General features: G+C 42.7%; 2 protein-coding genes across 6 annotated transcripts in view; one reads left to right on the top strand and one right to left on the bottom strand.

Moving 5' to 3' along the window:
• Positions 1-485: 485 nt before the first annotated feature.
• Positions 486-16,565, top strand: part of FAM228A (family with sequence similarity 228 member A) — a 42,724-nt gene continuing 26,644 nt past the window's right edge. For 2 of the 5 annotated variants that reach the window (XM_033176429.1, XM_033176427.1), the window contains exons 1-6: positions 486-618; positions 908-1,011; positions 3,218-3,286; positions 4,533-4,724; positions 8,751-8,838; positions 8,958-9,108. In XM_033176429.1, coding sequence (XP_033032320.1) covers positions 919-1,011; positions 3,218-3,286; positions 4,533-4,724; positions 8,751-8,838; positions 8,958-9,108 — 593 coding nt within the window. In that variant the 5' untranslated portion in view covers positions 486-618; positions 908-918. The remainder of the gene's footprint in view (positions 619-907; positions 1,012-3,217; positions 3,287-4,532; positions 4,725-8,750; positions 8,839-8,957; positions 9,109-16,565) is intronic. The other 3 variants (XM_033176426.1, XM_033176428.1, XM_033176430.1) reach the window with 3 other exon arrangements.
• The window catches only part of ITSN2 (intersectin 2), a 162,195-nt gene continuing 160,890 nt past the window's right edge, over positions 15,261-16,565 (bottom strand). The window contains exon 39 of the mRNA XM_033176418.1: positions 15,261-15,542. Coding sequence (XP_033032309.1) covers positions 15,472-15,542 — 71 coding nt within the window. The 3' untranslated portion in view covers positions 15,261-15,471. The remainder of the gene's footprint in view (positions 15,543-16,565) is intronic.

Here is a 16,565-nt window from a genome sequence, read left to right on the forward strand (position 1 = left end):
TACCATACCTTAAACTATTAACAATAATTCCTAGATATCATTAAATATGTAGTCAGAGTTTTGGTATTTGCCTGATTGGCCCACGTGTTTTGAAGTCGGTTTCTTCACATCAGAATCCAAACCAGGCCCACCTGTGGCACCTTCACCCTTCAGTGGGAGTAAGAAGCCGGACGCGTCACTTAAAACCATTCCTCTTACGCTGTCGCCCTCAATCTTACAGGTAAATAGCAAATTCTCTTTCGTATTAATGTACAGGCCTCGATAAAAGTCCAGAAGGGCGGCGGGGGCTTCGACGGTTGAAGGCCCGCGTGCCCGCCGGGGCCGCGAGGGAAGGGTGCCCCCGAGACAGCCGTGGAGGGAGGGCGATAGCCAGGCGCTGGGCTTCATCACTGCGTATCCGTTTGCTGTGAAATCAAATGGCGCCCTTCCCTTTCCTGGGACGTCGGCGTCACCTTCCAGCTGGCGTCGGGGCAGCACTCCGGGGCTGGCGTGGCGCATGCGCCCCGACGCGCGGGCTCGCGGGCTCCTTTCTCCGTTGCCGCCCCAGGACGCGGCCGCGGGGGAGCCCCACCGGCACGGAGCCGCGGGGCCTGCGACCACCCCCGGGGCTGCCCTGAGGTGGGGCCCGGGGAGGCCTGCGGGCCTGGGGGTCTCAGAGCCCAGGGAGGGCCGTGGCAGGGCCAGGGCGGCGCGGCCCAGGGGAAGGGCCCGCTTTGGCCCAAGGACGACACGGGAGCGGGTAGCCGGGCCTGTTGAAGCGCCCAGGGCGCCGAGGATCCCGGTTTGTTGGGTGACTCGGCCCAGCTAGAAAGGGGCCGAGCGGGATTCGAACACTCCCTGAGCCCACAGGCCTAGCTCTCAACGGTAACCGTCGTCCTCAGCCTCAGTTTACCTTTTCTTCCCTCAGGGATTCTGTCCATGGCTGCCACCAAAACTTGGATTTATGATGAACATTTCAGGCCAGAAAAGTTAAGAGAATGGCCGGAGCCCGAGTCCGTTTCTTTAATGGAGGTGAGAGAACGTGGCTTTTTGAGACGTCATTTTGGCGATGGGACTCCTCGAGTCTGGGAACTGTTTATCTTAATCTCGCTTCTGTTCTCAGGATTGGGACAGTGCCCGGTTTAAAGCAGGCGTTGAAGGGGAGTGTTCCGGGCTCAGATTTGGCCGAGAGTGTGGCCAAGAGTGTTCCCAGTCGCCAGCCTGGGGACTGGTGCACCGACGGGGGCAGGCGGGTGGGTGAAGGCAGCAACCCCAGCTCCCCGGCAGGAACAGCCAGGTCTGGGCTTGCCAGTCAATTCTGCTTTAGGATCTGGTAATGATTTTCTCATGAAGTTTCATTATTTTGTATCATCCTATGATTTGCCTCGCCGTGAAAAACTCTTGGAAATTTCCTTTGTTTTTCCCCTTTTGCCCTAGTGGCGGTCGGAGTAGTGAGAGGCTTCATTTTTCTGTGTGTGTGCGCACAGAAAGCCGTGGATTTCAGAAGTGCTGCCGCAAATCATGACCTTTTCCTTATATTTCCTGACAAAATCACAAAGAAGAGCCATCAAAGACAAAAACAGTTTAATTTCTTTAAACAGAAAAAGATTATTTGACAATCTGACTCAAGAGTGTACATAACATTTGCTAACAGTCTTACTAGGATGTTCTTTAAGAAGGTGACTTCCCAAGATGCTTGTCAACGTGTTTCTGCTTCTCCAAATAAATAAATAGATTGATTCTAAATTTATATTGTAGTGTCAGGATACATGTTTAATTGTTCTACATACTTTTTCAGTTACCATCTTCTTTTTAATTAAAAAAATATTTTAGAGACAGGTTCTTGCTCTGTAGCCCAGGCTGGGGTGGCTCACTGTAACCTCAAACTTCTGGACTCAAGTAATCCTCCTGCCTGGGCCTTCAAAGCACTAGGATTACAGGCGTGAGCCACCCTGCCTGGCCTGTCATCTTAAAATAAGTCTGAGAAGGCTTTAAAGCAAGATCCTCTTCATATTACAAAGAGCTTTATTTTAGAGAAGACCTGGGTAGCTGTTTGAATGTCATTTTAGGTCTCATGTGAAGCTATTAAATATATGGGCAAAAACAACTTTCCTTTTTGAGATTTCTCTTATTCACAGATTTGGTATTTGAATTTGGGGTTTAGTTTGTTGTGATACATTCAGTGTGGCAGAACAGAAAGAAGAATCAGAAATTGAATAACAGTTCTAAGAACCTTTATCATTTTTCATCAACAATTTTTAATGTAATAGTTTATCTCTTCCAGATACTGGATTTTTATTGCCTTTTCATTTGTTCACACTTAGTCCTGTAAGAATAAAAGCTAGAGATTAGTTCATAGTGATCCAACTGAAAAAGCCCTAAAGTGGTGATTAAAATGCATCAGCTTTACCCAAACTCATAATGGAAACAGCAAGTCCCTAGATGTGGGTGATATTGATTGGAGGCCATGAGCTCCCACTAATTAGCCCTGAGACTCTGGACTAGTTGAACTAAAGGGAATTTTCTGTGGTTTTTGACTTATGAAGAGATCTAGCAAAAGGCAGAAAACTTCAAGGGCTCTTTAAAACACACCTACTGGCTGGGTGGGGTGGCTCACACCTATAATCTCAGTACTCTGGGAGGCCAAAGTAGGTGGATCACTTGAGGTCAGGAGTTTGAGAGCAACCTGGCCAACATGGTGAAACTCCGTTTCTACTAAAAAATACAAAAATTAGCTAAGTGTGGTGTCACGTGCCTGTAATCCCAGCTACTTGGGAGGCTGAGGCAGGAGAATCACTTGAACCTGGGGGGCTGAAGTTGTAGTGAGCCAAGATTGCACCACTGCCCTCCAGCCTGGGTGACAGAGCCAGACTTTGTCTCAAAAAGCAAACAAAAAACACCTACTGAATGCCTGAAAAGAGGATTCCTTTAGTAAGCTTTTTAGTGCTTTAAAACATAATTTAATAATATACTATCAGGGATTTGTTTTAAAATAGTCTGGGTGGGGGGAGCTGAAAAATGAGATTTATTAGATGATATAAGATTGACTCATAATGAATCACTCTTGAACCTGGTTGATGGGTTCATGGAGAATGGGTTTAGAAATTTTCCATGTATTTATGTTACACAATAAGCCTCAAGATTTACGCTAAAACTATTGGGTAAAGTACACTGAGTTTCGTCATTGTAGTTTGTTTCTTCAGGATTTACAGCCTAATATCCAATTCTGTAATTTTAGGTGTTAGCTAGAGAAGACATTGATGAAGCAGTACGTGCAATATTATTTAGAGAAAATTCTGTTGTGAAGGTAAGAGTTGGCTCCACGCTGCATTCTAAGTGTGTTCTAGGGGAGCAAGAGTGCGCAGAACGACATGGCCAAGAGTCATGTCACCATGATCCAAGAGACTCATTTTGCAGGGGGAATGAGGATCCTGTAATTTACTTGTTTGTACTACATGGATCTGAGATCATGCCCCCTTCTTGCAGGATCACTAAGAGGTCCCTAATCCCACTTGGATCTGTCCTGAAGGGATCTGAGAAACTGTCCTAATTGCTCCTTCTCTTCATCCTGGTACTGAATAGAAACTCTTTCCTAGTCACACTTGCCTCTTTCTCATGTGTTCCCACGTTGCAGTGGGGATATAGAAAACCACTAGAAACAAAATAAGCTTTTAAGGGTTATGACCAATCAGTAACTGATAGTCACTACGAAATTAGCTTAAGGGACATTTAATTTCAATGAGAGAGATGGAGTTATAATAATACTTTGGGAGGCTGAAGCAAGAACATTGCTTGAAACCAGGAGTTTGAGAGTTTGAGACCAGCCTGGGCAACATAGTGAGGCCCCGTCACTATAAAAAATTTAAAAATTAGCCAGGCATGGTGGCACGCACCGTAGTCCCAGCTACTCAGGAGGCTGAGGCAGGAGGATCGCTTGAGCCCAGGAGGTTGGGGCTGTAGTGAACTGTGACCATGCCACTATACTCTAGCCTGGGCGACAGAGTGAGACCTTATCTTTTAAACAGACAAAAAAGAATAAAGCTTTGACATTTGAATTGCGATTTACAATTTATAAAGAAAGTGCACATAAATTCCCATTTAAGCATCCGAAGAGATAGATGGGATTACCTGTCTTTCACAGGCCAGAGAGAGGTGTCACAGTCTAGTGTGCTTTCTACTCTACCAATTTTGTCACAGACTTTCCTGATGGTGAAGGCTAGACACAGGATGGGTGACCAGGGAATGCTTGGAAATCCTGAAAAAGAAACAAGAGTTTCATGAGTTAGGAATAACTTAATCTGATTCATGAGTTAGATGTGGTTTAATCTGAAGGCACAGTTGTGGTTTAGAAGTTTATGTGAGTTCTTCTGCTCTGTGTTCCCAGCTTCTCTTACTGTACTTTGTGCTTCAGTTATCTTATACTGGGGCTTTGCAACCCAAATGTGGCTGAGAGCTTAGTAGTGGGAACAGATGTTTTTTTCCCCCTTACTCAAATGACAATAAGTGAAACATTTCTTTATAATTTATTTTCCTTGTTTGTATCACTTCACTAGAGATTGGATACGTATTTTCATCATCTGGATACTTTTAAGGAAAGAAGAAAAGAGATGTTACATAAAAAATGGGTTGAAAACGTTGCCGAGCCTCTTCAGCAGAGAATTATGGAAAAAGTAATTTCATATAAAGGGCTTAAAAAAAGGAAACAAGAGAATGTTGAATATTATTTACAGCACAGACATAAAATGGTACTGATGTTTTATTTTTCAAATAAAGTATAATTTGAAGAGTTAGTCTAACAGTTTCACTGGTTATACAAATAGTCTCCAGCTTATTTTTGTATTTAAGATGAGTTCATTGAATTGTGATACACTTACTGCATTCTTAAGCCTGAGGTTGGAGGGGATAGGAGTGTTGACTTGGAACTAGATTTGTCAGGAATGATTTTATGTAGATGGTAATGGAGTTACTGTGGCTTAAATCATAAGGACATTTATCATTTACTTCACAAGACATTGAGAGGTAGGTGGTCTCGTGTTAGGTTCTGACAGCATAACAATGTCAGGTTTTTTCGTATTCTATTCTGCTATCCTTAGTATTTTCAGTTTATCCCCATCATTCTCACATTTGCCTGATGGTTGCTTATAGCTCCAGACATTAGGTCTTCATTCAGGGCAGGAAGAAGGAGGGGTAAGGAATGGTACCAGGGGCCTCTTCTCTTACACTACTCCTTTGCAGGAAGCAAAAAGAGTCCCCAGAGGCCCCTAGTCAGCTTTCCCTTAGGTCTGTTTGGCCAGGACTGGGTCCTGAGGCAAATCCTAGCCATAAGCAGGGCCTGGAAAGCCACCGTGGCTTTCTCATCTCTCTAGTAGGAAGTGGACAAAGGAGAATGCTATTGCATGGCTGAGTTAGCCAACCAGTAGGTGTTAGGACTAACAGTTTCTATACTCTGTTCTACAGTTTGGCTTTACAAAACAACAAAATTTGGTTTCTTAATTTGAAGATTTTTTTGATTTTGAGGTCAGGACTCTCTCTCAGAATTTAGGTCTATCTATTTGCAGTACCAAATACAAATCTGTTAACTTCAGGTGTGCGCTACTGGATCTTTCTTCTTACCTCCACATATCTAGTAGATATCTAGAGTAGTGGCTGGGTGCAGTGGGTTACCCCTGTAATCCCAGCACTTTGAGAGGCTGAGGTGGATGGATTGCTTAAGTCCAGGAGTTTCAGTCCAGCCTGGGCAACATGGCAAAAACCCGTTTGTACCAAAAAAAAAAAAAAAAAAAAAAAAGCCAGATGTGGTTCTGTGCACCTGTAGTCCCAGCTACTTGGGAGGTTGAGGTGGAAGGATCACTTGAGCCTGGGAGGCAGAGGTTGCAGTGAGCCATGATCGTGGCACTGCACTCCAGCCTGGGTGACAGAGTGAGACCCTAGAGTAGGTTAACTGAAATATTAGAACATTTACGTATATTTACTGAGCACAGTTTCTGAATATTTACCTTAAATACGTTTTCCTACACACTCTTAAGGGGCAGAGCTCAAGACTGAATCCAGATCTCCAAAGTGCAGAGTCTTATATTTGTGTCCAGAAATGTGATTTCATGGGTATAGGGAGGAAGATCTTAGAAATGGCATGTGTTGAAGTCCAAGTGATTTTAAATGTCAGTAAAGTCATTGTAAATCAGCTGTATGAGCTGGGTTCCCAGAAAACATACAACTCTCAGGCAAGAGAGGCTGTGCTTAAGAGTGGGAAGCATCAGAGTCTTGGTCCATCCTGTCCTTATCCTGTCATTCCTGATGTCACACTGTTGAAGGGACAGTCATCAGTTGCAAAACCTTTAGAAAAGAGTTGAGTCTTGACACCACCTTATAGGAAGAAAACTGGAAAGAGGTGCGGTATTTGGCCCAAGGAAAAGACGACACGAGGGGGATGAACCTTTTAAGTATTTTAAAGGCAGACATTAGCCGATGGATTAGATGTATAGAACTAGTGTCTGTACCTGCAAGTTACAAGGCAGATTTAAACTCAACCTAAGGGCAGACTTTCTTGAGGTTAAAATTACCAAAAAAAGTACCTGCCTCATGGAGCAGAAAGTTCTCAAAGGCCCAGGGATGACTTCAGACTAAAGCTAGATGATTACTTCTCCCAGAAGGTAGTGGAGTCTCATTGCAGTCTAAATTACTTCAGCAGTTTCTTCCAACCCTTTGAAGCTATGCTTTTATATAAAAATGAAATACAGTATTTGACTTTTATAATATGAATCTTGCAAAACAGTTTGTATCTAGTGATTTTTCCTTTAAGTATATTTTATATCTGAAGGAAATTATATGTGAAGACCGTTATAATCCTGAAGTATACAATCCCTTTTTAAATTTTTTGAATTTTTCTTTGAGATGGAGTTTCGCTCTTGTTGTCCAGGCTGGAGTACAATGGTGTGATCTTGGCTCACTGCAACTTCCGCCTCCGGGGTTCAGGCAGTTCTCCTGCCTTAGCCTGCCAAGTAGCTGGGATTACAGGCATATGCCACCACGCCTGGCTAATTGTTTGTATTTTTAGTAGAGAAGGGTTTTCGTCATGTTGGTCAGGCTGGTCTTGAGCTCCTGACCTCAAGTGATCCACCTGCCTTGGCTTCCCAAAGTGCTGGGATCACAGGTGTGAGCCCCTGTGCCTGGCCTACAATCCTTTTATATGAAGAAAAACCAAATTATAAAAGGGTAGAGCAGGTTTCTTTGGTTTTTTATTCTTAGGAGCTCTGGAGTTGGGGGAAACCTAGTCATTTTAGAAGTCTTGTAGTTATTCTCTATTAAAAAAAGTCTACAAAAGCATTTCCTTTGAGTCTTAGAGCAGTTTAGACTCCTGTGGAATTTACACTGTGCACAAGGCATGGATACGTGTGGTCACTTGTTCATTCATTTACTCACATTCAGCAAACTTGAAGCACAAGAAGGGGAGAGAGAGGTATGGACAGCTTGTGCAGTGGAGTGCGGCGAGTGTCACAGAAGTCAGCACAGGGATTATGGGATTTGGGAGGGAATACTCCTTTCTACCGGAGATACAGGAGGAATTTCAGCACAGGCTGCCCGTGAGAGCTCATACTTGAGGTTGTAATGAGTCTTCAGATTTTTAAACCACCAATACAGGAGTTAAAATTGAGAAATGTAGGTTTCAGTTTTTCGCTCCCATGCAGCAGAAGTAGCTACCTGATATGACTATTACTTTTTTAAAAGATATGTATGGCTCTGAAGGTGGAAGCGGTTTCTTTTGCTTCTCCCAGAGAACCAAGCCAGGTCAGTCATATGAAGATGAACAGATTCTTTTGGTTCTGGGTAGAATGTCATCATCTGGGGTGCTGGAGGCAGTACATGTTATGCTGCCTGGTTTATTCAGTAATTGCTTACCTAGCACTTCAGTCCAGCACTGGGATGAGTGCTGTGGGGGAAATGGAGGGGAAAAATAGTCCCTCTGTCTAAGGCTTATCAGGAGCGGGGAGAAAAAATACTTCTGTATGTCCCTACGCTTTGACACAGACTCATAGCTCTGGTCACCTGACCCTCTGTTCTCACAGACCCTTACAGACCAGTCGTCAGCTTCCCTAGGAGACATGCGTCCTCCCAGGCTGGGTTAGGAGCACTGCCCCTGCTCCTACAGGATCCTGAGCTGGCTGGCCCCTCTCAGGACTAGATTGTCACTGTGGATGACTAGGCTGTTCTAGACTAGGAGATCCTTGAAGACAGGATCTAGCCTGGATGTGGCACACAATGAAAACACAAATATTTACTGGCTGATGCAATGACACAGTAGAGCACTTAACAGAAGTGCATCTCTTCCATCTGGGCGGCCCGCCCTCCCTCCCTCAGTTCAGCCATTTAAGGCTCTGTGCGACATCCTCATCTGAGGTGATGCCCTTCCACTGCTGTGTAGATTGGCACATTCCTGGGCCTTTCTTCTCAGCTGCTTTGGTATACAGTAAGGGCATACTTGCATGCTTAGGTCAGACTTTATTTATTTAAATTTCAACGTTTGGATTTGGGGGTATACATGTAGGTTTGTTACATGGGTATATTGCATACTGCTGAGGTTGGGGTGCGATTGAATCTGTCACCCTGGTAGCAAGCAGAGTCCCGAACAGGTCGTTTTTCAACCCTTGCCCCCTTCTGCCCTTCCCACTCTTGTAGTCCTCAGGGTCTATTGTTCCCATCTTTATGTGGAACACATTTTAAAAGCTTAATACAGACTGCACTCTGGTCCTCAAAGAGTCTCATTTTTCTTGTAGGTTACAGTCCCACCATTTGTTGATCCTCTGTTTCAAAGACAGCAAGAGGTGGATGAAGAGAAGAGAACTGGTCTTCAATGTGAGACAGGTGCTTTGTGATCACTGGGCCTCATTTTTTTGAGACCGCTATTTGTCCAGTGACTTCTCACCCCAAGAGCAACTGGAGTTCTTGAAGAGTGTTGATTTTGACTTTTTATCTTCCTGTAGGAAAACGACATTCCATCAAAGAATTTAAGGAAATAGAGAAGGCCAGGCTGCATGCCAGCTCACCCTACTTCACTTTCACTTCACACCGTGTGATTCCAAAAGAGTGGCATAAAGCCTCCGCAAGAGCCAGGACTCAAACTTACAAATACAGGTACAGATGAGCAGAACAAGTATTTGTTTAACTTGCAACTTCCTTTATTTCCTACTGAAGCTCTTTTAACTAGTCACACTTTTGCCTTTTAGTAGTTTATAGTTTTATTATTACTATCATCACATTTGTATTATGAAATATATGTAGAGGACAGAATAAAACATAAACAGCTTAACAAGTCCCTGAGTCAGTCCTGTGGAATCACCAGCCATTTCAAGAAAGGGATCCTGCCCCCTCCCAAGACAGTCTCCTCCCTGCCCCAGAGCTCTCTTCACTTTATAAGTGTTCACTTCCTTGCTCTCCCTGTGGTGTTATCAACTAACTTTGTGTCCTTAAACAATATAGTTTATCTTGCATATTTTTGAATTTCATATAAACAGAACCTGAAAGCATTTGTTCTTTTATGACTGACTCTTTAAAAAACATCCCTATTAAGATATAATTTACAGGCTGGGCATGGTGGCTCACGCCTGTAATCCCAACACTTTGGGAGGCCGAGGCGGGCAGATTACCTGAGGTCAGGAGTTTGAGACTAGCCTGGCCAACATGGTGAAACCCCATCTCTACTAAAAATACAAAAATTAGCTAGGCATCGTGGCAGATGCCTGTAATCCCAGCTACTCGGGAGACTGAGGCAGGAGAATCACTTGAACTCGGGAGGCAGAAGTTGCCATGAGTCGAGATCACGCCACTGCACTCCAGCCTGGGCAACAGAGTGAGACGCCATCAAAAAAAAAAAAAAAAAAAAAAGATGCAACTTACATACCATAAAATTCATCTGTTGGGGGTTTGTACATGTGTAGTTCATTGTGTGACTGCTTTTACTCACCATTAAGTTTTTCAGATTCCTTTCTGTTGTTCATATAGCTCCAGTGTGTTAACTTCTATTTTCAGAGTGTATTCTGTTGTATTTGACTATGCCATCATTTAGGCAATCCACTGTTGTGGACATTTGGGTTGTTTCCACATTTTGGCTATTATGAACGATCCAGTTTGGTATTTTGGTTCCCACAATCCACATTTATTATTTATTTAGTTAGTTAGTTTTGAGTCGGAGTCTCACTCTGTTGTCCAGGCTGGAGTGCAGTGATGCAATCTCAGCTCACTGCAACCTCCGCCTCCTGGGTTCAAGCAGTTCTCTGCCTCCGCCTCCCAAGTAGCTGGGATTACAGGTGGCCGCCACCACGCCCAGCTAATTTTTGTATTTTTAGTAGAGATGGGGTTTCACCATCTTGGCCAAGCTGGTCTTGAACTCCTGATCTTGTGATCCGCCCGCCTCGGCCTCCCAAAATGCTGGGACTACAGGCGTGAGTCACCGTGCCTGGCCCACAATCCACGTTTCTTAGGATATATACCCCAGAGTGGAGTTTGTTGAGTTGTGGGATAATATTAAACTGTTTTGCCAAGAGTCTGTTTCAGTTTACACCCCCATCAGCATGGGGGAGAAATACTGTTGCTTCTCATTCTCCTTTACCCTTGGTGTATAATATTATCATCTGAGTAAAGCTGGCAGCTATATAACAGCATTTTTCATGTTATCAGTGAAACTGAGCACTTTTCATGTCTTTATTGGCTGTTGGGTTTCTTCATTTGAGAAGCATCTGTTCGAGACTTGCCATTTTTTTTTCTGTTGGGATGGTTGGTCTTTCTTACTGATTTTCCTTATATATTCTGGCTATAAACCCTTTTTCAGTTATTTGTGTTATAAGTATCTTTTCCTATTTTGTGGGTTGCATTTTTACTCTTCCTAATGGTATTTTTTAATGAATAGATATTCTTAATGTTGATATAGTCAAACCTATTTTTCTTTTCCTTTATAACTAGTGCTTTTTATACATTATTTTAAAATGTCTTTTCCAAAAGCTGTACAGCCTTTTTTTTTTTTTTGAGACGGAATGTTGCTCTATCGCCAGGCTGGAGTACAGTGGCACGATCTCAGCTCACTGCAACCTCCGCCTCCCGGGTTCAAGTGATTCTCCTGCCTCAGCCTCCTGAGTAGCTGGGACTACAGGCATGGGCCACCATACCCAGCTGATTTTTGTATCTTTAGTAGAGATGGGGTTTTACCATGTTGGCCAGGATGGTCTCTATCTCTTGACCTCATGATCTGCCCACCTTGGCCTCCCAAAGTGCTGGGATTACAGGCATGAGCCACCATGCCTGGCCTGCTTTTGTAGTTTTGCTTTTCAAATTTAGGCTTATAATCCAGTTAGAATTGCTTTTTGTATATATTTTATGTGGGACCCAGTTGAATTTTTTCCCTTTAATGACACCCATTTTCCTCAGTACCATTTATTGAAAATATAATTTCCCTGCTGTTCTGCAGTGTAGACTTTTATACAAATTCAGTGCTGTTATGTATACTTAATTTCCAGGTTCTCCATCCTTGCCTATTTGTTTACTATAGCTTTTTAATGAGTTTTGATACCTGATAGAACAAATACACCAATATATATTTTATAATTAGCTCAAGTTTCATGTAGACATACACACATACAAACAAATTCCCAAACAAACAAAAAAGTAATGGCAGAAACCACAATTACTTTTACACCAACCTAATGCTTGAGATTTCAATTGGGATTGTATTGAATCTGTAGATCCATTTAGGGAGAATTGACATCTTTACAATTTTGAGTCCTCTAATCAATGAACATGGTATCTATCTCTCCATTAATGTGGGTCTTATGTTATGTAAGGGAGTGGTTCTTAATCAAATTGATGAAGAAGCTGGCAATGTTTGGAGACATTTCTGGTTGTCAGGGGCGTGGGGTTCTATAGGCATCTGATACGGGACATAGGGCAGGGATGTGGCCAAATATTCTACAACAAAGAATACTCAGCCCCAAATGTCAGTAAGTACTCTGGATAAGAAACCATGTCTGAAGGTCTTGTAGATCTTTGTTTAGATTTATTCCTACTTATTCCTATTTTATTATTATGTGTAATTTCATTTTCTAGGTAATTGTAATGTATAGAAATAAAAATGATTTCATATATTGAATTTGTATCTGGCAACCTTGCTAAACTTTATTATGAGTTCTGACATTCTATCTATAGAGTCTTTTGGATTTTCTACGTACACAATATTCTTTTTATTTTTTTGAGATGGAGTCTCGCTCTGTCACCCAGGCTGGAGTGCAGTGGCATAATCTTGGTTCCCCGCAACCTCCGCCTCAACCTCCTGAGTAGCTGGGATTACAGGTGTGCACCACCACACCTGGATAATTTTTGTACTTTTAGTAGAGATGAGGTTTCACCATGTTGGCCAGGCTGGTCTCGAACTCCTGACCTCAGGTGATCCACCTGCCTTGGCCTCCCAAAGTACTGGGATTACAGGTGTGAGCCACTGCGCCCAGCCCACAATATTATCTTCTAATAAAGAGAATTTTATGTCTTGTTTTCCATTCCTTATACCTTTTATTTCTTTTCCTTACCTTACAGTACCAGTTAAGATCTCTGGCACAAAGCTGAAGTGGTGAAAATTGGCTTCCTTGTGCTATTTTTAAAGGGAAAACTTTTGGTGTTTTTTGTGTTTTACATTATTTTTAGATTTCCATTAATAAATTAAGGAATTCATTTTCTTAGTTTGCTATGAGTGTTTTTTTTTTTTAGATCATGAATAGATTTTGACATATATTAATTTTTATGCATTTATTGATATTACAATTTTTTCTCCTTCTGTTAATGTGGACATTTTTATTTTATTTTATTTTTTGAGACGTAGTCTTGCTCTGTTACCCAGGCTGGAGTACAATGGCACGATATCGGCTTACTGCACCCTCTGCCTCTCAGGTTCAAGTGATTCTCCTGCCTCAGCCTCCTGAGTAGCTGGGATTATAGGCGCCCACCACCATGCCTGGCTAATTTTTATATTTTTAGTAGAGAAGGGGTTTCACGTTGGTCAGGCTGGTCTCAAACTCCTGACCTCAAGTGATCCACTCACCTTGGCTTCCCAGAGTGCTGGGGGATTTATAGACGTGAGCCTCTGCGCCCCTTCTGTGGAAAATTACACTGACTCATTTTAAAAATATTTTATTACAAACATTTTCAAATGCTCTGAATGTAGAGAGTGCAACACATTCCTATGTACCTATCACCCAGGTTCAGCAGCCATCAACATTTTGCCGTTCTCTCTCTCTCTCACTTTACCCCACTTTCCCTTTTGTGCTCACACTTTTGTGGGAAAATTCTAGGTCTCAGGTCATGTCATTTATACTCTACTATGTACTTCATGACAAATAACACAGAAATATTGTTTCCCAGTTTTCATAAATGTGCATCTGCTCATGAAAAATCTGTTTGCTTTAAGACATCTTTATTTCCCTTCTTTTTTCAACTTAACTTTATTTTTCATAACAAATTTTATGTTCACAGCAGACTTGAGTGGAAAGTACCTAGAGAGTTCTCATACACCTCCTGTCCCCCACCAAACACAACCTCCCCGACTGTTGACATCCTGCACCACAGTGGCACAAACTACATTATCACCCAAAGTTAATAGTTTATATTAGGGTTCCACTCTTGGCATTGTACATTCTATGCTTTTTGACAAATGTACAATGACATGAATCCATCATTCTGTTCCAGTGTCACACAGAATAGTTTCACTGTCCTAAAAATCATCTCTGCCCATTCATCTCTCCTCCCCACTAACCCCTAGCAACCAGTGATTTTTTATTTTTTTATTTTTTTACTTTTACTTTTAATTTTTATTTCTTTATTTTTTACTGTATCCATTGTTTTGCCTTTTACACAATGTAATGTGGTTGGAATCATACAACATTTAGCCTTTTCAGACTTCACCTTCATTCTTAAAGGATGTTTTCAGGATTAAGAATGTTAGGTTGGCAGTTATTTTCTTTCAGCATGTATCTTACTGTCTTTTACTCTTTCAATTGAGAAGTCACTTGCTAGTCTTACTGTTGTTCCTTTGAAGGTAATCTGTCTTTTCCCCTGAATGCTTTTATGATTTTCTCATTGTCTTTGATTTTTTGTAGTTTTACATGATGTTTCTAGATGTGGATTTCTTTTTATTTATCCTACTTAGAATTCATGGGTCTTCTTGAATCTGTAGGTTAATGTCTTTAGTTAGTTCTAGAAAGTTTTCAGTTATTTTTTCTGTGTTACCTCTGCCATATTCTCCTCTCCTTTCTTTTGGGTACTCTAGTTAAACATATTTTAGATTTTCTCACTGATTCCCTCTCTGTCTCTTATGATTTTTGTATATTTTCTATCCTTTTTGTGTTTCCATGTGTGGTTTCAGATATTTTATTATCTCTTTTGTTGTGTCTGTTTGTTGTTAAAGCCATCCATTGAATTATTATTTTCAGTTATTTTATAGATCTAGAATTTCTATTTGATTTGTAAATTTGTTATTTTTAGTGCTAGCATACACGTGCAGGTTGTGCAGGTTTGTTACACAGGTAAATGTGCGCCTAGGTGATCAACCCATCACCTAAGTATTAAACCCAGCATGCATTAGCTATTTTTCATAATGCTCTCCCTTCCCCCTCCCCACCCCTCCTTGATTCTTTTTCAGATAGGTTTTGGGGAATGCTGTCTGTACTTGGGGCCTGGAGAGTTCTGTCCTCCATTGAGAAACCAAGTGCATTGCTTGACTTGCCTATTAGGGGGAGGGTGATGTTGAGAACAAGGTTAAATACCCATCTGCCAGGACATCAACCAGCCCCGAGGAGAAAAAAATCCACCAAAGATGCTAGAAGCACAGAGGAATCAGTCTCTATGCTGGTACTTAATATTGGTGACCTGGTATTTAAAATGCTCCTACAGAGGAAAGCAAGAGTTAGAGATTGTCAACTCATTCCTGAAGGCTCTCCCATCTCTGGAATTGTTTTTAAAGCTGTTTAGTGATTTTAAAATTCTTATTTTTGATGGTAAATTTTCTGTTTTTTCTTCTCTATTTATTTCAGCAGGACTTTTAGCCTGTGCCGACTTCTATATTCTACACAAACGTGGAAGTCTGTTATACTCTCTCAACATTTTGTTTTCATTCCCCATCCTGAGTTTTGTTGGAATAAACAGTGCTACTTTGTTTCTGCTTCCCCTCGTGATTTTGAAGTTTTATGTATTATTTCTGGTTTTATGGTTCCTTTATCATTTTAACAAACATTTTTATTTAAACAGTAATTACACAACCCCCGACCCCCGCAACAAGACAAAGGCTTCATGTTGCTTTGTTGGTGTCATCTCCCCTCTGGCTCCTCCGCTGGTATTCTTCCTTCAGGCTGGTCTCCTCCAATCCATTTTCCGCCCAGCAGCCAGAGTGGTCTTTTTAAAGTGATCAGCACTCCTCCACTGGAACCCTTCAGTGCCATTCCCCTTACGACAAAGCCCAGGCCCTCAACATGGCACATGAGGCACCATCGGGGCCCTACCACCCTTTCCGGCCTCAGCCCAGAAGTCCCATCGACCTAAAGAAAAGAAAGATTGATTAACCACAAAAACCTCTGGCTCAAGTCAGCACATTCATAACTCCCTGACCTGCCAGGCTGTTGCCTGCCTTTGCTCCCTCTGTCTGTCACTGGCCATTCCAGTGCAGGCAAGAGGGCAGTTATCACAGGGACACAGAACTCTCCAGCACCCTACTGGCCCTTTCCTCCATCAGCAAGCCCCTTGAGGGCAGGGACTGTGTCTTACTAATCTTGGTGTTCCCAGCACTTAGCTGGAGCATAGTAGATCATGAATAAGTGGTTGTTGAATGAATGAATGGAGGAAGAAAAGAGAAGGCTTATTTCCCTCGATAGGGCTAGGCTTCCTGGGGCAGAAATGATGGCAGCCCTGCTGAAATTCCTCCGGGAAGATACACCCAGAGGATGCCTCGCGTGGCTATTTGATGAAGTAAGAAAAGGACTTGACAGTACGTGGCGAGGTGAGGCAGAGACAGTTTGATTACAAAAGCCAGAGTCTTTCTCAAAGGAAAGGTGAGAGAGGGGCTCCATATGTTAGAGAGCACCGGTATGTCATGGAAGCCAAGCCAGGAAGGGAGCCAGGCTGCTCGGGGGACCGACTGGGAGGCTGGAGCCAGGCTGCCTCTTTGGGGCTATGTGGCACTCAGCATCACTTCTCTTTGTGAACCTGCTCCGTTTCTCTATCTTTGCACACGGGCTTTCTGTGCTTTCCTGTGAGTGCTGGCAAGTGGAGGCGCCGTCCTGCCTGACTTTCTGGTTTAAGCACTCGGAGGCTGCCTGGGAAGCCCCTTTGTCCCAACTATAGCAATAGGGATTGAGGCTCTGGACCTGGTGCCTCAGCCATGGCTGGGGAAGGGTCCCCAAGTCACCACCTCCCTAGGAATTGGGCCAGCAGAGATACGGACTGGGCAGGCAAATTGAGGCACAGCCACCAGTGATGGCTGGTCAGTTGTTCCTTCTCAGAAGTGACGATTGAGTTCAATACATTAATCTTCAGAAACTATTTGATGGTACAATTCCATCTGT

This window comes from Trachypithecus francoisi, unplaced genomic scaffold, assembly GCF_009764315.1.
Source record: "Trachypithecus francoisi isolate TF-2019V2 unplaced genomic scaffold, Tfra_2.0 Lachesis_group17, whole genome shotgun sequence".
Lineage (NCBI taxonomy): Eukaryota > Metazoa > Chordata > Mammalia > Primates > Cercopithecidae > Trachypithecus > Trachypithecus francoisi.